Source organism: Calliopsis andreniformis, chromosome 12 (assembly GCF_051401765.1).
Source record: "Calliopsis andreniformis isolate RMS-2024a chromosome 12, iyCalAndr_principal, whole genome shotgun sequence".
Classification (NCBI taxonomy): domain Eukaryota; kingdom Metazoa; phylum Arthropoda; class Insecta; order Hymenoptera; family Andrenidae; genus Calliopsis; species Calliopsis andreniformis.
This window is the reverse complement of record NC_135073.1, coordinates 2,560,717-2,584,311: the sequence shown is the minus strand read 5'-3', so window position 1 is coordinate 2,584,311 and position 23,595 is coordinate 2,560,717. Positions and strand designations below refer to the sequence as shown.

Below are 23,595 nucleotides of genomic sequence, written 5' to 3'. Positions count from 1 at the left end.
TCCAATTATTTTGTCTGAGTTTGACGTCAGGCTAACCCGCGACTGCGGAAATAGAACGAAGCAGAATCCACATCAGATCCTGGAACAGACCTTAGGAATCTGTTACTAATCTGATGTCAGCCTGATATCATTTTGCTTACTGGAAGCTCGATACCCGAAATCAACGAGGAGCTATAAAAGACAAGGGAAAGATGAAGTCGAAAAGGTCAAGTTCCTTATTTGCTATTGGATTTTTTCGCAAGTAATACCAATTAATCTCTTGTGTTCTCCCGATGAAGATGATACCGAACGCGACATGATTCCGCTTATCTATAATAAAGACATTTAAACCTGGTTTACATACAGTGTGTAACAAAAATGTGTAGTTCCTTGAAAGGGGTGATTCAGGCAGTGATTTAAAACAATTTTTTCCTTAGCGAAAATGTTAGATGAGGCTTCGTTAAAGAGTTATTAACGAAAAACACCGGCCAATGAGAGCGCGAGTTTGCGACTGTGGTAGCGTTTTGCATTCGAAAGTCGGCATGCATTGAAGGAAATAGCATTATGTAGTATGAAAATATTCGCATAACGTATAAACGAAAAAGCAATGCAAGAAAAAAATGAACGGAGAATTGGAGAATTAACGTTGAAAGTAGTTTGCGTTAGATTTAAAAAAGTAGATTTCACAAATAGGTTTACAAATAATTTGTAAACCTGGGTCACTGTACCGATCGTGGTCATCGACCCTCGAAATGGTTTATACTAGGGTAGAATTTTTCCAAAGAAGCTCCTTGTACCCCCACGTAGTTTAAGCACCTCAGACCTTCCTTGTTCGGACACTGTGAGATCACGTCTCCTTCGAAACCAAAGCGATAAAGCCATAAATTATCTAAACGCGTGCCCTGGATCTCTGCTAAGGTGGTTAAACTGGTCCTAGCAGCAACAACTCGACACGTGTTGCTAAAAATTTTTCTCTTATTCTTCAGGGACGGAAAAGACTTTCTCTTTTTCGCGGATCCTTTTGGACCGATGCACGATGTGTCTGTTTTTTGTCTCGAAGCATTGAATACGTATAATACAACACAGTTTCGTGGTTGATCGCTTTACTCTAACCAGTTTAATAAGTTACAGTTGTTAGATTACACAGGCCATCAAGGCAGGATTAATATCCTATATTAATATCCTATTAATATCAACTTAATAGTTGATGCAGTGTATATACATTAATTTCAGGAAGGCCTGTATCTCTCATTCTATGTTATTTTCTAAACTGTCTGCTATCAGCTGTAATGATCTCTTCTTTGATTAAATCTCAAGTTTTGCAACAGGTAGATCTCAAATGGTAGAATTTAGTAATAAATATACTAGAATTTTAGTTAGTGTAGTCTCCCTAGAGGATCACATGGTAGACCTTTACTTTTTAATATTTTTCAATGATCTCTGTAAAGTTGTTATTAATAGCAAGTTTCTTCTGTATGCCGACTACTTAAAAACCTTTTGTGCTGTTGTAAATGAACATGACACCATTCTGCTATAGATTATTCTCTTGAACTTGGAAAAATGGAGTCATGGAAACAATCTTAGATTCAGTATTTCCAAGTGTCTATGATCCACTATTACCAGCATTCTTGATTTGGATATCGTATGTACCTCTTATCTATTTTTTAATGATCGCTATCAGATAGTAGGCAATTCAGTTTTTTAAACATTTGAATTCATTCATCGTTTCTCTGTCGTACTTTTTCCCATGAGCGGTCCACATTTCACTCGTGGTGGCCACTCATGCAGATATACCTGCTTCCCTGCTTGTAGAGCGCAGAACGAACAAGGTCTTGACTCTTGACTTACCAGGAGTGCCAGAAGGAAGGGAAGGTGATGGTAGCGCGTCGTTCCCAGCTGAAAATGCTGGCTCAGAGTTGCTTTGATGACTCTTGGCCCCTATCATATGCACATACATGTATGCCGATTTCTGAGCACGATGTCACGCGTTCGCGTTACTATAATAATTATAGCAAAGGCTACATTATTAAATAGATGGTGTGTTACTTATAGGAAATAGTGCAAAAGTGTAACACTAGCGCTTTGACGGCATGTGTTGCAAGCTTATGTCTGACACGATTTTTCCAGAGTCGACAACCCCTGATCCCTGATGGTGTCTTTGAAAATAATCCATTTATGCTCTAAAACTAAATAAGAAGAAATGTTGCATGCTTTCGATGTGCAACCGTTTTCCGGTAGTTCACTCGAGGAAAAGTGAGCTTAACCAAATGTAAACTCCGGTTTTGCGTGATGCTTTAGTGGGTTCCAGAAAGCGGGGGTGTGACAGTGTATATATTTATCAAATATTTTTCTTCCTTGGAACGAAACACAAAATCTTACGAGTTCCACTTTTCATCAGTGATTCAAATGAGATAAATCATTGCTACAAACGAATTGACAACGCATCATCACCTCCAGTGTTTATCTCGTGTTTGTATTCGACAATTTATGTTTGGTTAAAACGCACAAGATTTGAAATGCTCTGATTACACCTACATCTGCAGAAAGTCGTATTATACTCTGACGCTATGCTTTTTTAAATTACACATACGACGTCGCAGTTACGAAACCTGTTTATAGGTTAAAGAAGGTTGAGCAGAAATTTAAGATGCCGTTAAATGATCTGAATCAAAGTAATATTATTAATACAAATGAGAGTGTAAATCCTGGCACTAGTACTCAAATAACAACAACTTGTTGTACTCCACCACCTTCGTGTCATAGTATTAATTTCCCTTTAAGTTCTCGCTTTACTTTGAGTAATGATCGTGGTGCACCTCCTACTTATGAAGAAGCTATAGATCCCAATGGTAAGGAGTTTTCACAGAAAAGTAAAACTTAGACAACATTGTAATATATTATGAAGATCTTACATATGTTTCAGTTCCTCCTCCATCATATGACTTATTATTTGGTCGAATAGCAGAACATCGAAAAACATCAAAAGGAGTATTTGATTTTTTGAAGAACATTATTATCTTACTTTTTGGTACTAGTACGTATAAATTTTAGTTACAGTACAATATTATTTTGTTGAGTACAATATTATTATTGTTGTATAGTACAATATTATTGTAACTTATATTTTGTTTGTTCTAGTTGGTTGCGCTATTCTTATAGGATTAACAATAGTAGTTCCTGTTGCTATGATAGTTATTGGAGGAATTTATCTTAATGACTGTCCACAAGGAGAATATATTCCCATATATTTATTAGTGGGTGGCGCTATTGCTATTTTTAAACAACTTTTACATTTATTACGAAAGGTAGGTCAACGTCCCGAAGATCAATCTCCTATGCTGACATTAATCAATTGTTTCATCTTTGGATGGTTTATCACGGGTGAGTAATGTAAACTGTGTTTTAACACGTTCAATGCAGCATTAAACATTAAAGGGAATCCCTAGTGACAGAAATTGATTTTTGTATAAAATACTGCTTCATCTCATTTAACTTAATTATTTGTACTGCTTTCAATATTGTACAAGGTTTTGTCACAAAAATAATATCCTATAAAAAATATGGCATAAATAATCACGTTATTCATTTGAGGATACTAAATCATTATTATGATGCTATATTAAATTTATATTATCCGCATTGAATGTCCTAAACCAGTATTTATTGTCATGTTTATAGTTGTTCTTATATTTATTATGGTTTCTAGGTTCAATGTGGGTTTACAAGGAATATGAACCAAATTATGATCCAGCTCTAGGCAAATATTGTAACAAGACATTGTATCTATTTGCCTTTTGGTTGATTACATCAATGTATATAATTTTGGGAGTTTCAACAGCTGTTCTGTGTAGTATTTCAGTAGCAAGTATCGCTTTCGAGAGACTATAATAATGTGACTGTAACTGATGCGAGACAGTTTTATTATTATGGGAACAAAACAATCAAGTATTATTATGGAAAAGATCTGTGGGTATAAATGACACGTTTAATACAGGGCACAAAAGTTCGTCCATGCTTACGTACCTGAGATACTTGAACAGCCTATTGACGAATTGGTTTGCACGTTGGATGCACATAAAAAAATATGTTCGAGTTACGTAGTTTAATGCTAATAATCATTCATGGCAACACATCTTAATTTCTAAAATGTACAAGCTGTTTCATGAGGAGTAGTGCTACCTAATTGTTTTTTTTTTTTTTTTTTTTTTTACTTTTGATAACGCGAAAAGATATATTACATTAGTTTCAAAGGAACTAATTACTAATATAATATTTTAATTAAAAAAATATCAATGACTTTAAAAGATCTGAATTTTTTCAATTAAAATTGTATTCAGAACAGTTATTCTATATATTCTGCAACCAATGAAATGTTCTATTTCTAATGACACATCTTGTACATTTCTCAGGACATTTTATTTTTACGTATTTTTGCTAAGGAATTGTGTTGATCTCTTAAAATTGTTGCGTCAAGAGAAAAAGAAAACGCTTCAATCGATTCAGGGCTGTGGATATTCCGCAACAAACGCGATTTTTTTTTATAATTGTGCCAAGAGGTCTGCAGAAATCGAAGCTATTTTGCTATCGAAATGTTTTCTGCTCAAAGATAGAAAACACGGAATGTGTCATTAAAAATTCTAACGAGAGAGTGTCATTGAACACTGTGATACAATGCAAACAAATTTTACTCAAAGTGTAAAATAGTTCTTTGCAAGTGAAGAAAGTTTGTTCACTTGTAAAAACAAATAGCTTATGATTGTAAGACTGCAATGTATTGTAACCCACATTTTTTTATTCCTTTGCCCTCTTCTCCGTCCTCTTAAACCTTTTCACCTCTATTGAGCCTTTATGTCAATGACGTAATTAACAACTGTTTTATAAGAATCATTTAAAGACTCAAAGGGTACATGTACAGGGTGTTTGACTAGGGTGTTTGACTAAAATAAGAATTTCAAGGAAGAAAGAAAGTCAAGAAGAAATCGTTTGTTAACACGTTAACCGCCACGCCAAATTTACATCTTTTACTCAGAGCACCACGAAAGTATTTTAATAATCAGGTACTCTGGTTACCGATGATCACCGTAACATCATAGACAAAACAATCTGCGGTCATGTGACCAGTGTGGCGGTCAACGTGTTAATTATAAGTGTTTAAAAATGGGCAAAACCTGCCTGAAACTTAGCAAATCGAATAATACCATAACAAGGGTCAGATAATAGACAGTAGTGATTGTCATAGCCATTGTCCTCTTGAGTGTATGCATAGAATCCCACCGCAGCTATGTGATATGAGTGCATTCTTATGAGTAGTTATGGCAGTCACTGCTTTGTTTAGACACTTATAATTTACAAACTAACACTCAAATATAATTTCATTATCTTTCATTACTGTTTTAATATTTAAAAACAGCTCTAAAATTTTCTTTCATCAGCCGGACACTCTGTATATGTACATCTACATGTATATACATATACATATATTAAATATACACACTCCCTTAGAATTTCGAAAGTATTCGAATGCCAGTATTTATTAATACGATTAAAAATTGCGATTTTTAACCAAAATTGTTATCTTTTAATTGGTATTTAAATATAGTGGAAGGCAAATTTGATTGAGGAATCAAAATTATATGTACAGGTTGTTTCCAAATATGTGGAACATTTTAGGAGAATAAGTTCTACATATATAGATGATGAAAAAAGTTCACATGAACATACAGCCAGAAATGCTCAGTTTTTTAATTATACGCTATTTTGTGTTTTATAAAACGCTGCTCCAAAACCCATAAAAAATATGAAAAACAAAAGGCACTTTTGGACGATAAGCTCTAGACACAAAGCAATGAAAAAAGTTTAAATGCACATATGCTCAAAAACGCATAATACTTTAGTTGCATACTATTTTATATTGTGTAAAATGCTGGCCCATTTCTTGCCTACATGATGTGCTATACCCTTTAAGGAACCACTAGACCCAAGCGTACTTCGACCGTTTAAATGAAAGGCGCACAGTGATATGTCTTAAAGAAAATATCACACTTTTGCATTATCTTCGTAACTAAAATCTACCCTCCAAAAATGTCCCATATGTTTGGAAATATCCTGTATATACATGTATATATGATTAACCCGATAATATGTATATGTATTATTGACATGTGCTAAACACAATGACCTCTCTTCCACTTTCGTACATCTTTACCTTACCTTTTAACATATTCGTCTTCCTGTTAAGTCAGTTCAACAATTTGTAAATATTTCACGAAAGACTGTAGATACACATGTTGTGTCTTGACAGGAATGTTTTACATGTGCGCGCCACACATACTCATGTACACACAGCATACGTGCACAGTGCACACAAAAAACTAATCGACGAGCAAGTTTACGCTTTAACAGACATAAAGAACGAATTGAACATTTGTCATCTGTAAAACTATGTATATAAACAATTTTTCAAAAGGTAATCTGAATAGAATTTAATTATCTTTACCTGAGCATTTATGCTTAGTTGTACACAAATACTCGTGTTCGTTGCTACTAATATACAAATACAAATACTCGTTGCTATTTCAGTGTGTAATACAATGAATACTGATGTGGTTTTAAAAGAAATTGATGAGTGCCTGTAAAATAAGTTCTTACATTATCTATTACTATGGGCACGTACGCACATTTGTTACTATAATTTCCGAAATAAATTGCTTAAAAATGTACTGTCCATTTTAATATCTATTCAACATATACATAAATGTAATAGAATATGCAAATTTGTACTGTATAGTTCCTCTAGATGTCTTTTTATTTTACTAATAAAAATTTAACTCCTCTTGGTTAAAATATGTTATAATTTATTGCATAATAGCTTTACTACAATTAATATTTCTTCAATTTATTCTACCCCTCTTTTATTTGTATACATCTGTATTAATAACGAATTTATAAAGGCTCGTTCAGATTAGTCAAGTTACTTAAATTGAAGAGACTTGAATGCAAGTAATTTTGGAAAATTTGACTGATGTGAACTTATTATACATTTAACTTGAAATATTCTTTCAAGTTTCTGTTTCATCTAGACTTATTTAGATCAAGCAAGTTATTTGAATTCAAATGGCTTCGGCGCAAGTGATTTGAGGCAACTCGATCAACAAATATATTATTTTACTTGATTTAAAATATTCATTAATTAACATAACTTTTGTAATTTATTACCAAAAATATTTTTTTCAAACTGTTAAAAAAAATATTGTCTTCAATCCAGTCTGGCCCACTGGTAATTACATCAATGGATTTGTATGATTTATATGACCAGTTCACTCCTGCGTTGCAATTGTAGTACATTTTCGTATTTGCCGGATTAAGGTACTCCAGTTTGACATTAGGCCCTGAACCACTGTCAGAACCAGTCAGAACCTGTTGTGGATCTGATATTTACCTGGTAGAAGCGCTTTGGCTGCCGAAACCATGAATGCAGACTGACGCCAATTTGATGCCAGGAGTGTCAGGACCTGCTGTGGACCTGATGTTCACCTAACAGTAGTATTTCGGTCGTCGAAGCAATGAATACAGACTGACGCCAGTTTGATATCAGGTCTTGGAGCAGTGTCAGAACCTGTTGTGGATCTGATATCCGCTTGATTCTCAATTACTTTTTCAGAGTCTAACATCAGGCTAAGCCGCCACTGTGAAAATAGGTGAAAGCGAAATATGTATCAGATTCTGTAACAAACCTTAGCAATTTGTTACCAGTCTCATATTAGCTTGACATTATTTTGCTTATTAAGAATGTTTTCCTCTGAAACTTTTTCGTATCATAAAAAGTAAGAAAGATAATTAAGATGTTCAAGAAAGGTGGGACATCCTGTACAGCAAAGTATTTTTGTATAGGGTGATCTGACGTTCCGATTTTTCAGGATTTATTCCTGTTTTGGGTTGAATGTCGCAATGTCTCAAATATGTATTTTTGAAACTATTGTGTGTTCCTAATTTCAAATATTTATACGTTTATAACCATAAATGACTTTTCCCATTAATAAACAGCGGAATAAAGTCCTTTAGATTTAAAAATTATGAAATACAATAATTGTGTGCAATTTTAATATGGATATGATGGCATGTGTAAAAATTACTAATTATACTTAGTACGTATATTTAAAGGAGAAGAAAAGGATATTGCAGGCTGTAAAATACTAAAAGTAGTCAAAAATTCTAAAAAAAGATCTACTTTTTTATATAGACGTTACATCATGTGTCCCAATTTTTAGTTTCATCAAACTGGTCACCCTGGTTTTGCACTACGAAGATAAAATATTATTGATTATAGGTATACATATTCAGTTGGTTATTTGTTACATTGTTAACCAATAACTTTTTTATTTTTCGAGTACTGGTTTTCACAAACTTCTATCATTAAAACAAGGGTAAAAATCCTAAAATTTGTTTTAAAATTTCACGCCTATAAGACTATTATTCGATGATAATTCAGCCACAACCAAAAAAGGCTTACGAAATTATGTGAATTCATGTCCATGGCAATTGGAAACAGATTTTGAGATTACGTGAATTTACGTTAATGGTAACCAGAAGTAGAATTGGAAATACCGTGAATTCACGTCAGCAATTGCGAATACGTTAAGGCTCGTTCAGATTATTCAAGTATACGAGTCACACGCATCCAAATAGCTTGATATCAAATTTGTATACATGCAAGTCAAGTTACCTAAATTCAAATGAAGTAATAGATATTAATTAGTGCGTATTTCGAGGTAAGGAAAGGTAGAAAAGACACCTACTTGAAATTTGATAAAATATTTCAAATCAAGTAAAATAATACGTTCACGTTGATCAAGTTGTCTCAAATTACTTGTATTCAATCCACATGAGAATTCAAGTAACTTGATTAATCTTAATGAGCCTTTAAGATTACAGAAAACTTAACTCTCCCCTCCATATTGCTTGATTATGTTGCTATAGAGTTGTTTTATCATAAACTTTTAAATATTGACAAAACATAAGCATTTATTGCAATCTACAAATTGACTGATGTTAATTATTTCAACCTTTGCTCTTATATTGTCATTAGCAGTTAATGATATTTGTATAGCCAGTACACGGAAGTTTTATTTCTCAAACTCAGGTGCTCTAATGGATTGTCTAGGATGATCGTTTTCCCCTTCATATTCCTCATATTCTCCGTAATACTCTCCTGGATATTTTAAGTATTGCTCTCGTTCTGACAAGTCTTCTGAACATTTGTCTGGTATAGAATCTAAAGAAACCTGGAAAAATACGAAAATGGATAGATTAGACCCGCTTTGTGCAAACTTGATTTAAAATAAGAAATAACTATTTAAAATAATTTAATTGGGACCATTATTTTCAATACTATTATTTGAAATTCGATTCATTTTCGTCAAAAGGAAATCAATATCAGATTTATCTTCAGAAAGATGAGTGTTTTCTTCCTCTATTAAAATAATATTTTAAATAATATCATTTTTCAAATATAATTTTGTATAAATTAGACTAATCCAAAAATTCGATACTAATTTTAAATCGAGTCATTTAATATTCTTTTTTGTTTACGATGGTTTTAGAACAAGGTGCAAAAGAAACACCGATGCGGATATTGTAATTTTATTAATGAATAATATGCTAGTAGATAGAAGTGGCAGCGCCCGGAAGAGCTCTTTTAGCCGCGAGTAATCAATTTAGACTGAATGCATCTACTTCCGTTTCCTGAATTTGCTGAACAGGAAACTCGGATGTCTTCCGATAGCTTTCCAATATTTATTTTAAACACTGGCTAACTTAGTCATTCTCTTCTTTTTCAAGTTAATTCGCATTTCCCGTTTAAGATGGCTAATTAAAACTACAGTCAAACTTTTTTATATGTACATTGAAAGATGTGTTAATAATAAGCATACATTTTTAATTATTTAATTAATTTCTTTAGAATGATTACCTTGACAATCGATTCAGTAATTAATAATATATACAATATATGAATGTTATAATATGCCAAACAGTAGATTTAGTTTTGTTTGAAATATGTTGTAAAAATGAAATTAGAATATGGATGACACAAAAATATTTACATATACAAATTATTACCTCTTCTTGTAGAGGTACTGGTTCAGGTGGTAATAAATCAGGATTGTAAGGTGTAATGCAACGTGCTCGCCACAATGGAAGAATGCCCTTTTTCAAAGGAAGTGGTTCTAATTCTAATTGTGGTACCTCACTCTTTTCCATCATTGGTTCTTCCTATATCACAAGCTATTTTTTATTGACTTGTCGTAAATAAAAGTTGAATTATCTTAAAAAGTTCAATCAATGAAAAGAAAAAGAATACACAATGTTTAAACAAATATCTACAAAAACGTTAAAATTGTAGATAAACCAAGTAAATGAATATATTAAAAACATTTTAAATTATACAAATTGTAATTAATTGAAATTTATACATAATATTGTTAAAAATTTCACGTGTCTCGAAAGTACATGTGGACACGTGAAATTAGTGTATTCGTGTTTGAATCCGTGTAGTGTTTAATGGATGTATGGATCCTGAAATACACGGACACAGAAATATACGGGTATGCGTATATCGAAATATGCATATGGTATATTAGTGAATGTGTATTAACATATTCATATTTCAGCTTGAGTGATTATTAATGTATAACAAAATGTCCAAATATTAGACACATTTATACTCACAGCTCATTTTACACAGAACTGTTCATATTTTTCTTCGATGTTTGGAATTTAGTTAAAAATGGAATATAATATAGCCCATATGATATTAAATCATTATTTTGCTAATTTCGAATTTGTTTAAAAAAATAGGGCCTTGAATTTTACGATTTTTGCCCATTTTCATGAGAATGAGTTGCACTGCTTATAAACATACATGAATGTTTATCTCAGGAACGTCAAGTTCTGTTTCAGTTTTGAATCATGACCATTCTATAAACAACTTTTTCGGTTGAAAAATCATTTCAACAATACTGATTGTGAGAATTATAAACAAATTGATATTTTACAAATAAAGCCTCGAGGTTTAAAACCTCGGAAAAATTACACATTGCCATGTTCTTTGAAACGTTTTCCATAAAATAACCATATCCGTAGGATGATGAAAGGCATATTAAGTTCAGAATTTCTTTTTTGAGTAGATGTACTTAAATATTTGTGTATTTTGTTACATATTAATAATCACACAAACTGAAATATGAATATGTTAATGTACAGGATGCTTCAGAAATTAACCACGGTGGTTAAATTTTGGTATCATATTCTACTCATTCTAACGATGAAAAAGGGTCATATAAACATAGGTAGGGCAACTTTTCCTTTTCGAAATATAAGGTCGGCAGCGCCACATTTGTGTTTTGTCCACGTGGATTGACCGTCCGCGATTAACCCCTTGACTTATGATTTTCTTTCGTAATTTCATTATCTTCACTGTCGATTTAAAACGGGTATTTATCCTAAACTGCCAACCGTAGAACACCCATTAAACGAACATAGACTCTTCACGCGATAGTGCGTTATCGATTACTTGCAAAACGTTATCGCGTAGTCGGCAGCGAAGGTACTGTAAAAACTGCACGAGTCTGACTTGTTATAAATCAAGGGGTTAAGCAAGCGGACGAATCACTCAAGTTAAGGAGACTTTTCACGGCGCGTGATTCGACAAACCTGCCTCAGCAAGCCTAATTCAACTCGTGGAAGCTTATACGAATCCGAATCTGCGAGTTTGTACGTTTCCCTGGTTTGTCGAGTCTCGAATTTTGTATGGTTTACAGATACGGAATCGTATAGTCGACAGCAGGATATAGCGATTTTAGTAAAACAGCAGGGTATCGGTCCTTCACACTTTTAACAATTGGCGTTGTGGTGGTCAACTGGGAACCCAGGTACGACCCAACACATTTTTCCCTAATTCCTACCAATTCAAGGCCCCACAGTTAGCAAAATGGGTAAACAAATCTTAATTCTATAGAATACATTATGCAACAATTTATTATCATCAGTACAGTATTAATAATTAATCAAATATTACAAATAGGTAAGAACGTAATGCAAGAGAAGAGTATGACATGTCAGTGAGGTAGATGTTAAATGGTGAGTTTTAGCAATTTTTAGATAACACTGTTCAACAAATTTTGACTTTTTTTCGATTTTGTAAACGTGAATAAACATTTCTTATAGATTTTGACGTGCTGATTACGAATCTGCAAACCGTTTTGTTCCAGAACGTACAGTTTTTGAAAAAATCAATTTTGAAAAAAATGACAAATTTTCAACTTTGGGATTTTTCTGTGCTTTTGCCGTAGTAGTTATTTAGTTGCTCTTTGCACGAAATGATTCTGTGAACTCTCTCGAATAAAATAATATAAATAGTTATTAGATTACAAACATCGAAATAGGTTTAAATAACAATTAAAGTGAAAAGGACACCCAAAACGCACCCATTTTTGCTGATATTTTTTACTTTATTTCAAAAGGTAAAGGTCTAGGAGAAAATTTGACTATAACACGCGATAGAGCAAACCTTTCTACTAAGGAAAGCATCAAGCGAATGTTCAAAATTATTTTTGTTTTCAATATAGAAATAAAATAGTTTGGCGAAACGCGCGGCGGCGGCAGTGGTACTCAATGACGTCAATGCGTATAGGGTCCGCGGAACGGCAGGCGATAGGCGAGGCGTCCACCGGCGCGCGCCGCCGTCATTGAGTACCACTGTCGCCGCCGCGCGTTTCACCAAACTATTTTATTTCTATATTGAAAACAAAAATAATTTTGAACATTCGCTTGATGCTTTCCTTAGTGGAAAGGTTTGCTCTATCGCGTGGTGTAGTCAAATTTTCTCCTAGACCCTTACTTTTTGAAATAAAGTAAAAAATATCAGCAAAAATGGGTGCGTTTTGGGTGTCCTTTTCACTTTAATTGTTATTTAAACCTATTTCGATGTTTATAATCTAATAACTATTTATATTATTTTATTCGGGAGAGTCCACAGAATCATTTCGTACAAAGAGCAACTAAATAACTACTACGGCAAAAGCTCAGAAAAATCCCAAAGTTGAAAATTTGTCATTTTTTTCAAAATTGATTTTTTCAAAAACTGTACGTTCTGGAACAAAACGGTTTGCAGATTCGTAATCAGCACGTCGAAATCTATAAGAAATGTTTATTCACGCTTACAAAATCAGACCCGTGTTGAACAGTGTAATTAGATACTACGTAATTAAATGACAATGCTGTACTGATGATAATGTTCCTTCTGCAACTCCTAGGGTTCCAAATTACATAAAAGGATTCAGAGCAAAATACGTTGCTGCGTACCTGGGCCCTCGGTTTGTCACCGCAATATCAATTGTTAGAAGTGTAAAGAACTCATACCCTGATGTTTTACTGGAATCGTTATATCACGCCGTCGACTGTACAAGCTACCATGTCCCGAGCCAAGAAGGATCCACTGAGCTAGGCAGCCTCGCCGAATCACTCGTCAAGCCAGGTTCAGCAAGAAGGGCTCAGTAAATTATGCACCGTGGGAAATCACCTTTATATTAGTTCACATATACGCGGTTTGTTCGTGCAGCTAGGTATTTGAATTTCTTATATGTGCATGATGGTGTGTCCAAACGCACTCGACAGTTTATAATATACATGTGATCTATTGCATTTGTTTCTTCATTATACAGTGTTTGCTTTAAATGTCAGATCCAATGTATAGGAAATTCTATCCGCTTTCGTATAATGCATATCGCAATAAGTACCTTGATCGATAAATAAATTCAAACTCACTATGTAGTATGCATAGATAATGTTATACATGATTCAATGTTAATTCAGTAGAGGAGGCATGTGACTTGAATATAAAAGTGACTTAAAACAATTTATTTTCTATTACAATTGATCTTGTGTAATCTTGAATGACCTTCATATATAGGTTATTGTATTCGCTTGAACGGTTCTATCAGAATATAAATAGAAAACTATATCATCCCACTTAAAAAAAAAAGAACAAGTTTGACCTTTATATGGTCTCTTCCGATCCACCTACAGAAAAATTATTGGCATCACATTATGTGCCCCTCGAAATCAAACAACTTATGTCTGACATCTTTTTCCTATTATTACAAGCAAACGAGCTATTCAGGTGGCCTGTCTTAGGTGCCTCACCCTCTATTTACTTCTAACAAAAAAGTGTTGATAGTTCTCGTAATTCTACATGTAATACTTCTATGAAATTTCGAGGCTAACAAAGAGCGTTTATGTCTCGAAAAGAAAGAATTTCCAGACTAATGTTTACATGACCTTTTTCATGTTTCTGAACAATTATTACACTGTAAAAATGTATTTAATTCTTACTTCCTCGGGTTTCTCCGGTGTCGTTTCTTCATATTCAGGATCTTTCTCATGCACGTAGTGCCCATGTTGCATGCAGGCATTTTCAAATGTGAAGCAACCGCGTCCGTAGGGCTGTAATTGCAATGATTATGCTAATTCAGGTTCATGGCAGCAATACCAAAGAAAGAATTAATTTAGTTAAATTTTTAATCCAATCTTCTGGGAAAATATTTTCCATATCTACTAATATCATTCAATGATTTGTTGATTGGAAAACATTGACAGATTTTTTTGACAGAAAATCAATTTATTATCACTAAAACAATAAATTTATGTTTTAAACCTACGCATAAGTTATATTATTTAAAATGATTTTACATAATTGTTATTGCATAAAATTATGGTCTCAGAATATGTATTATCTTTTCTTCCTTTTTGATGATGTGCGATATATCCTACGCAGAGTGCTCAACTATAGGTGGGGGGAAAGGGGGAAGTTAACCCTTTCGCGTTTGGTGTTCGTATTTGCAACATTATATATTTAACTCACAAAAACAATAATTAATATATTTGTTTTTAATATTCGAACAGTACTAAATTTAAAGACTTAAAATCATAAAATTTTATGTGAAGCTTCTTTTGGCTATTATTATTAACAAATACTAAATAAAGACTTCTCTTATAGCCTGAAAACGTCCAGATCTGGAAGGGTTAAGGGAATGATTCTGGACATTGAAGTAAGACGAAAAGAAACAACGAAATTACGGTTCCGACTACGTTGGTTTACTTATAAGTTCTTAAGGAAGCAGTTACGCTCAACCGTCACCAGCGATTGATAACCACCGTCCAAATTTCAAACATAGAAATGACAGGTACAATATAGTAATTATATCTAAGAAATAATAATGTTATTTAAACCTGTCTAAGTTTGAAATTTGGTTGACGGCTGTCGATCGATGGTGATGATCGAACATGACTGTTCCCTAAAGAAATGAGTGGATATTAACTACTACGTACTGCTAAGAATTTCGATGTCAATTTTGCAGATTTGCAGATTTTTACTGCAGATTTTTATTAAATTTAATAAAATGTATGGTTTTTAATTGGTATTTTATCAATTTTTAAATGCATATAATTAAAAAATATGAAGATTCAATTGTCATTTCTGATTTTCGTCTTATTTTTACTCTAGAATAAACTCTTACATTTTTCGTCACCGATAGCCAAATACCCTATACATATACATACATATACATGCAAGAGTATGTATATCAAATATGTTCGTAATTATCACAGACATGCACAAATCTGCATATACATATGTATGTATGTTGTCCATGGTTTGTTTTTGCATTTTTCTATTTCAATAATTAAATATAATTGACAATTTCCAACAATAAGATTCAACAATATTTTCCAATTATTCCAACAATATTTTCCTCGAAGTCAAATATTATTTAATGAAATTATTTAGTTATGGAAGCAAACGTATTATACCATTCCTATATTACTTGATCCAATTAAATATAAAGGGTACATTATGGAATTATATTTAATAGAATTATAAGCAAAGTATAAATATATACGAATTTAATTTAATAAATTATTTATACACAACAGTATTCGAATTCTCTTACCAAATTCAATTCCCAAAATCCATGGAATCGATATCGCGGGTGAATTAACTGTCCAGGTCCTTGCATACGATCCACAATCCACGTTCCCATGAATTTCGTGTTCGTGTCAGCGTAGAGATAAGACCCCATACCGTGTCGAAGATTCTTTTTCCATGAACCTTCGTAAACATCACCATTTATGTAGTAATACACCCCGAAGCCGTATTTCATGTCGCGCTTCCACTCGCCTACGAGAAATGTACTACTGTTTTATAGAATCTAAATGAGGCTTTGTAAAATGCCAAGAGAAGTTTCGAACCCTCCCGACAGAAAAAATCTGCGAATTTGAACATGTTTGTGATTTCAGACACCCTATATAGAGTGTAACTAATTAGCCTTCAATATTGCAAGGGGATCCAAATTGGACTACAAAGTATCTTATGACATTGTGTCCAGCCTGCCTTATTCGTTTTGCAATAATAATAAAGTTGACATATTTTAAAATTAACGTACCTATATGCTGAAGTAGGGTTCTCATACTGTTTATTTTTTAAAACCGAAACATTTCCAAATTTTTACTTCAAGCACCTGGGACACTTTGTAAAAAATGGGATACGTTAAAAATTAAGAAAACCGAAAATAGATCTATTATGTATTATATATTGCACTTTAAAATAAAGACGATACTGGTACAAAAATAGGTACATTAATTAACAAAAATTCCACTTTAAAAAAATGTTATAAATCATAATTCTATACTTAACTGGTAAAATTCCATTTTTCAAAAATATACAATAGTCGAGCTTATATCTTAAATTCATAAAATATTTATCTTTATGAACCTGTACAAGAAATTTCTTTCTTCTGATAGTGAAACATATTGAAACTCAGCATAAGAGAAATCCTTAAAATGGGTTTCGTAACGGACTATTTCATGGATTACATAGCCATTAGGAGTATTGCTACATAGTTATTCTAAGAAACGGAATAAAATTCGTTACCCACAGATTTTTATAAAAAAGCGAGACCTTTGGAATAAATTTGGGACACTGTAACATTTTCTCAAAAAAAGAAAAAGAAACTGTTCCAAGAAAAACGGAATGAATGGGATTCCTATGCTAAAATAACAATCAAGGAATTCTGTAATTTTGCAAATATATTAAAGAGCAGAAATAGAGCAGAAAAGTCTTAATACATTTTGTTGTATCTCTTATGGTTTAACCTTTATAAAGCTTTCAAAATTCGAAATGTTTGTAGGAAATGAATCACAAATATTCACTGTGTAATAATACAGGTGGATCCCCTAATTTGGATCCCCTACTGCCCTTTAAAATATTGAAAGCTATATTTGTTGCACCTTGTCTTCGAAATGAGGAATTATATTTAGATACTTCACAGAACGGACAATAATCAATTTGTGTAACAGAATTCGGCGAATTTCTTACTATTTCAATCGATTGAAGTATACAAGGATGTCAAAATACTTACCCCTTTGTCTTTATATTATAACATAAAGATATATATGGAAACTAATAAACTAACGAATTATTGTTTCTTCATTAATTTTGTATAGATAGATTTTATAGATTTAAAAGATTAAAAGTTGTAATTCTTTTTTAAATTATGCTGATATTATTGTTACTATTTTGTAAAATTTAATAATTAACAATCCATAAGAGGACAATGCACAATTGAAACTAATGTACAGTAGTGGCCATTGAAATTGTACTATCTCACAAATATCGATACTTTTGAGTTTAATTATCATATGAGACGTAATTGTTTCTGTTATTTGAAGTACTTAGAACCAAAGAGATGCAAGTGATATTTTCCTGATATCGAGAAAATCAAGTTTCAAATTCAAAAGTGTTAAAACAATCCCATGTAAAGTCTCTATGAAAATTAAATTATATTTAATACTTGTTGTATATATAGTAAGGAACGTATATACAAATTTATAACGAATTTCATTTTTTAGTTTAAAAGTTGTTGAATATTACGGTAAGTCATGTTATTGTATTTGCATTCCTTTGGCATTAATAAATTTTTTGCAATCAGTTTTTTTTTTTTTTAAATGGAAGGAAATATAAAACATCGAATTGTAAAGATGTGTTAGTGTTAGTAAATGCCTTTATTATGAATACCAATAGTTAAAATATTATCAGAACTATATTAGGTTTATTTTTGCTCATTGAATTCACAGAAGCTCTTCGTCATTGTCTAGAATGGTTTCAGTAGTATGAGTTGTTCTGTGTGGGTAGATAGATGTTTATACTACATCGTATGAGATGAAATTTTGCTTCCATCCCTTTGGCACCAATTTACTTCAATAATTTTTTAGCAGTTTCTTTTGGTCTTTAACTGAGGCCTTTGAATGAGGCCTTTAAATGGTACCTTTACGCAATGTTGCATTACTTAAAATATTTACAATATTATATTTTACGATTTATCTAACCATTTTTGTACTTAATTCAAAAATATCATCTGCATCTCTTTGATTCTAAGTTCTAAATGCCTTAATTGTCATTAATGTAATTCTCTTCTTTCACTTGAAATTAAAATTTGTATAATCAGTTAAATATAGTTAGGTATCACGCGTATAATTACATTCATGTTCATCAAATGATATTTTTGAAGAGTGCTGCAATTTTATTGATCACTACTGCATTACGAAAACGGCACAGTGGACACAGACTTAATTATTGTTATAAGATGGACGTCTTTTTAAAGAGGAACATCTACGTAAATTATACAGCATGACGTATAACGAGAAAGTTATGGGAATTTTGTCTACTATTTTTTCTTACTGTTAGAAGAAATTTGAAAGACACATGTGACGTACGATACAAAAATAATTGTACAAATATACATATGGACTATCGGCCCACGTCCCTCATGACGTTTTCGAGTCTGAATCGGTTCCTATTTTTGTACGTCGTACCCTCGTATCGCGTTCCATCGGGGTACCAAAAGGTTCCTTGGCCATATTTGAAGCCTCGCCTCCATTCACCATCGTATCGAGCACCATTTTTAAATACATAAAATCCTGTGCCGTTTCTTAACCCTTTACAGTAGTGGCCAACGTACATGTCACCGTTCGGGAGCAAAGCTTTTCCAAATCCATGCCTGTCACCTTCCTTGTTTCTTTCGCCTTCGTATAGCTGCAATTACTTTCTTTGTGATGTTCGTGATTAGATAGCGGATGTCTAGGCACCAGACTTGGGTAAATATTATTTGAAACGTAAAGAAAACATAATATTTTAAGTAATGAATAATTCTGTTATTTTTATTGTGACGTTAACTTTAATGTTAACTTTAAAACATTATTATTGCCAAAAAGGGACAGATCGAACGTTAGACCATAAAACATTTTGTGTTCCATTTAAACTCCTTTACCATTCTTTAGAATATTGATAATTACTTTGATGATTAAGCGGAGGTTTTGGTCTAGAGTTTCCAAAAATGCGATTTTTTAAAGATATTTAACTTCTTCGATGCTTGAAAAATATACAATTAAAAGGATATTTCAAATGAGATTAATATCAGCGACTCAACTTTAACCTTTTCAGTACTACTGATGTACCAATCAATATACGTGTATATTACTGCATACTCAATATCGGTAAAAACACGTTTTTCACCAAACATTATTTTTCTAAATAATAAAAACTAGTTGATCAATTTAAATACTTAAATAATTAAATAGTATTTACTTTTTCGCAGGCAATGAACGTGTAATATTTTGAGTCTCTCCAAATTTACTAATTTAATTTAAAACAGCTAGAAAGAGATGTAGGAAATTAAGATGTTAGGAAATAGTAGAACAAAATTGTTTTTTTTTTACTATTATAATAAAATTGTACAATTTAAGAATATATTTGGATTCAGATTTATAGTCGAGATGCTATGGTTCAAAGAGAATTTCTCGAGGACTACTATGGTATGTGGCACAAACACTCTTAATATTTATTTGAATAAATTCAAAAATATACAACTTTGTATATGCTCAAAAGATATATAATAAAAAGTCAAAAATTACAGATTGCTATCTTGTTTAGTTTGTTATAAAAAAAGCCTAGACCGGAATCCTCCCTTAACTTACGATTGGTAATCCTATATTTGGCAAAGTTAAATCAAATATTTCAATACAATTGTTTATTTTCATTAACGGCTTCAGCTTTAATTATTAATAAAATAAAGTGAAATAAAGAATAATTATGTGCTATCTAATAATCTCAAAGCATTCGATAATGCTTCCTTCATTCTACTAAACTCCATTAGAAACTTGATTTATTTTAAACTAATATTGTTCACAGCTACGTAAATAATATGATTAATGATGAATTGAATTCAACATCAACACTCATTTGCTGCTAAAATGACACCATTTCTAATTTTGTCGGTCCTGAATTACACGATGAAAAAATTGCAACTGGTACGCATAAAACGCGATAAACATCCCCGTACATATACAGTGTATGTAGAAGTATAGTATAGTCGTAAAAGGTACAAAAGTTTATCTTGAAAAAATGCATATTTGAACAAAAAACTTGTAAAGTCAGTTAATTCCACAAAATAAAAATATTTATATCTATTTTAAATATAAAAAGTTAAGCTTCAATCAAGTGCTTTGGTATTAAAATTTTAAAAAGTTCAAAAATTGCAGTTAATCGTTTTGGCCTGCGAACGACTCATTTAATGAAATAACGAAAAAATATTTATTAAAAATTGCAATATGTTTTAGTTTGGGGTAGGAGGTAAATGAGAGTGAAAGTGTGAATACGAAAAATTTTTGTAACACCAAGTTCATTATCAAAACTAGTAATTCTAAAAAATAAACTTTATTTAGTTACGGAAAAATATTTTTGTTTAATTTCAAATCAAAACAAGGATTAAAATTAAAATAGTGCTTCACTATTTAACATTTATTCATTATCGCTATCCACAAATAAGTTCCAGCGATAGTGCCTTGTTAAGAGTGGTTTGTATCCTCTGTGGAACGTATCCTCCGCGTTATAAAGAGGTTTACTTTTCGTTTTTCAGAAAATTATGATTTTTGAGTTACATCACTGTTGCAACAAATCGGCAATATACATATACAGAGCGCAAACAATATTGGATTATAGCAATATTTCAAAAGATGGTAAAAGAACTCAAGTGGAACACAAAATGTCCTACGACATGACATAATTTCCAATCTTTTTCCATTTGTCAGCAACAATGCCTTAAAGTTAACACATCTATACGCTAAGTTAAAAGTCGAAGGATTCTGTAATTTTATACGTACATTTAAGAGTAGCAATAGAACAAAAAAAATCTTCATACATGTATTTTATTCTGTCTTATACAGTTAATGTTTCAAAAATCTGAGATATTCTTAGGAAAAGGATTTCGGTTTTTTAAAACTTTAAATCGTAAAAGATACAAGAAAATATATTAAGACTTCTTTGCTCTATTTACTCTTCAGTGTATCTACAAAATTACAGAATTCTCTGTTGGTTTAGTAGGCATATGAATTGTAAGACATTGTTGTCGTCAAATAAAGACAGATTGGATATTATGCCATAGGACATTTTGTGTTTCATTTAAAGTCCATTACTGCCCTTGAACCCTTTTAGTATCTTACAAATTTTCCGGGTACCGCCCAGAAATACCTTGAAAAATATACGTTTTTGGATATATTTATTAAAATTGTTACATTTTTCTAGACTCGATAAAATACACACATTCCTGTTCAGTAGACATATATTTTACTATAGGAACTTATTTTATAAAAATAAAATGTCGTTACATGTGCCTAAATTGTATTAGAAATCGAAAATCGAAATATACATATACTTAAGGTGTTCCTTGGGAAATCTGCAGAGCCGACATATCGACTCTAAAGCACTAAAAGGGTTAAAATATTGCTACTGTATACAGATAAGCTGACAGTTGGGACGGCACTTAAAATCAACTAGTAGATTAGTAAAAAGTTCACGTGACTGGACTATATGATTGAGTCTAAGTAGACTTGTTAGACTTATTTCGCTAGAATCAGTTAGGTCCACCCTATTTTGGTTTGCCACTTGCCAGTCGTATACAGTATGTATATTGTTTACACCCTATCCATATACAAGTATGATTCCAACCTTTGTTTCAAAGATTCACCACGCACGTCACGATGAATAAATATTCTTTTCTTCTTCAAGTAGCAATCATTATACATTCCTAACTCATACGTAATTCTAGTTTTATTGTTATAACAAATTTTTTACGTATTTTTCCTGCGTCGTTTGAGAAGTTGAAACTTCGTAGGAAATGTCATATCTTAGATTACTAAAGATAATTCGAACGAAATTGTACGTTGATTACTTCTCAGAATGAAAAGAAAATACCTACCCCTAGTGGATTTTTCTCCTCTTCTCCTCGTTCTCCTGTGGTCTCTGGATATTCTGACATCTTATTTTATTTTATTACGTATATATGTTTTCTTATATATATTTTACAATACTTGAAATAAAAGAATGAAAATCGTAAAATCGATCTTTATCGCTAATACGAGCAACCCTGCTGCCTCTGATCAGATTTGATTTTTATTACATAAACGTACAAAACTTGACACACTGGCAGTCGGTAACGTAGTTCTACGTCATTTTTATAGTCTGTAGTTGAACGTCAGCAAATTAGCTATAGAGTTTAAACTGCTAGAGAACTCTCTACAAATCTTACATTAGTGTTATTTTACGATTTTAGTTACGAGTTAATGAATTTTTCATGGGTGGCGAATTTAAATACTGGTAACATTGGGGTCACCTACCGTAATTTATTCGTCTAATATCAATTGGTAAATTCCCCAAATCAGGAGAAAGTTATTGTGTTAAATAAATTTTAATTTGGCGTTTAATTCATACAACTATCCAAGTGAAAATCTAATAATTATATAAGCTATTATAAGCTTATTATCACCCTCATTTTTAGAATTTAGATATTCCTTTACATTTTTTACTCTTAACTTTAACAAGAAAAAAAAACAAACTATTCGATTATGCAGCAATTTTCTATACATATTAGTACAGTTGGTCAATGTATAATAACTTGAATAAGTAGGATACAAAGGAATGATTCATTCATACTTATTAGGTAGATATAATCGTCCTGCTTGCTCCATGTACATCTATTTGATAATCATCCACCACATCAAAACAGAATGATTTAGATACTGTAATTACAAAATTCAAATAGGTCTAGTCCTTAATCTTAATAAACTAGTAAATGACACTTTAACCAAAACTAATTCAGTTTCTGAAACTTATAGGCTTGAATAGTTCTATTTAAATAGTTATGTATCCTTTCTTGTAATCAAATCATTGTACAGAAACCTTCCTATCCATGTGATCATTGTACCTCATCGCTCAAGACTAAAATCTTAATGCTAAAAAAACTTACAAATAAAAAAGGAAAAAGAACGAATCACTAGAACATAAACTGGACCCAGAAAGACAAGTTTTATTTTCTATGCTCCTTATTACTTTTATCCAGTTGTAAACTTGTAGCAATAAATATTGTATTATCCGAATAGAATTGAGACTACATCAGATGTGGATGAAACAAAAGGCTCTTTGACAAAAATCTAGAATATAACAGAATTATT

The 23,595-nt window shown here is 32.0% G+C and overlaps 2 protein-coding genes across 4 annotated transcripts; one reads left to right on the top strand and one right to left on the bottom strand.

The window, feature by feature from the left end:
* Positions 1-2,115: 2,115 nt before the first annotated feature.
* On the top strand, positions 2,116-6,694 carry LOC143185955 (uncharacterized). Of its 3 annotated transcripts, XR_013002973.1 has the most exons (5): positions 2,116-2,828; positions 2,903-3,013; positions 3,118-3,360; positions 3,686-6,445; positions 6,559-6,694. XR_013002973.1 is itself a non-coding variant. In XM_076389289.1 (4 exons), exons 1-4 carry the CDS (start codon positions 2,627-2,629, stop codon positions 3,865-3,867), a joined length of 738 nt encoding a protein of 245 aa, XP_076245404.1. In that variant the 5' UTR covers positions 2,116-2,626; the 3' UTR covers positions 3,868-6,694. The 3 variants fall into 3 exon arrangements, 2 of the variants coding, with proteins under 2 accessions (XP_076245404.1, XP_076245405.1); XM_076389289.1 differs by having other exon boundaries at positions 3,686-6,694; XM_076389290.1 differs by lacking the exon at positions 2,903-3,013 and having other exon boundaries at positions 3,686-6,694.
* A 2,407-nt stretch (positions 6,695-9,101) lies between these two features.
* Positions 9,102-22,403, bottom strand: LOC143185985 (radial spoke head 1 homolog). The gene is made up of 6 exons (XM_076389337.1): positions 22,344-22,403; positions 18,897-19,123; positions 15,984-16,227; positions 14,344-14,478; positions 10,096-10,248; positions 9,102-9,260 (listed from the first exon to the last, which is right to left on the bottom strand). The coding sequence occupies exons 1-6, from the start codon at positions 22,401-22,403 to the stop codon at positions 9,102-9,104; spliced, it is 978 nt and encodes a 325-aa protein (XP_076245452.1).
* Between the last annotated feature and the right edge of the window lie 1,192 nt (positions 22,404-23,595).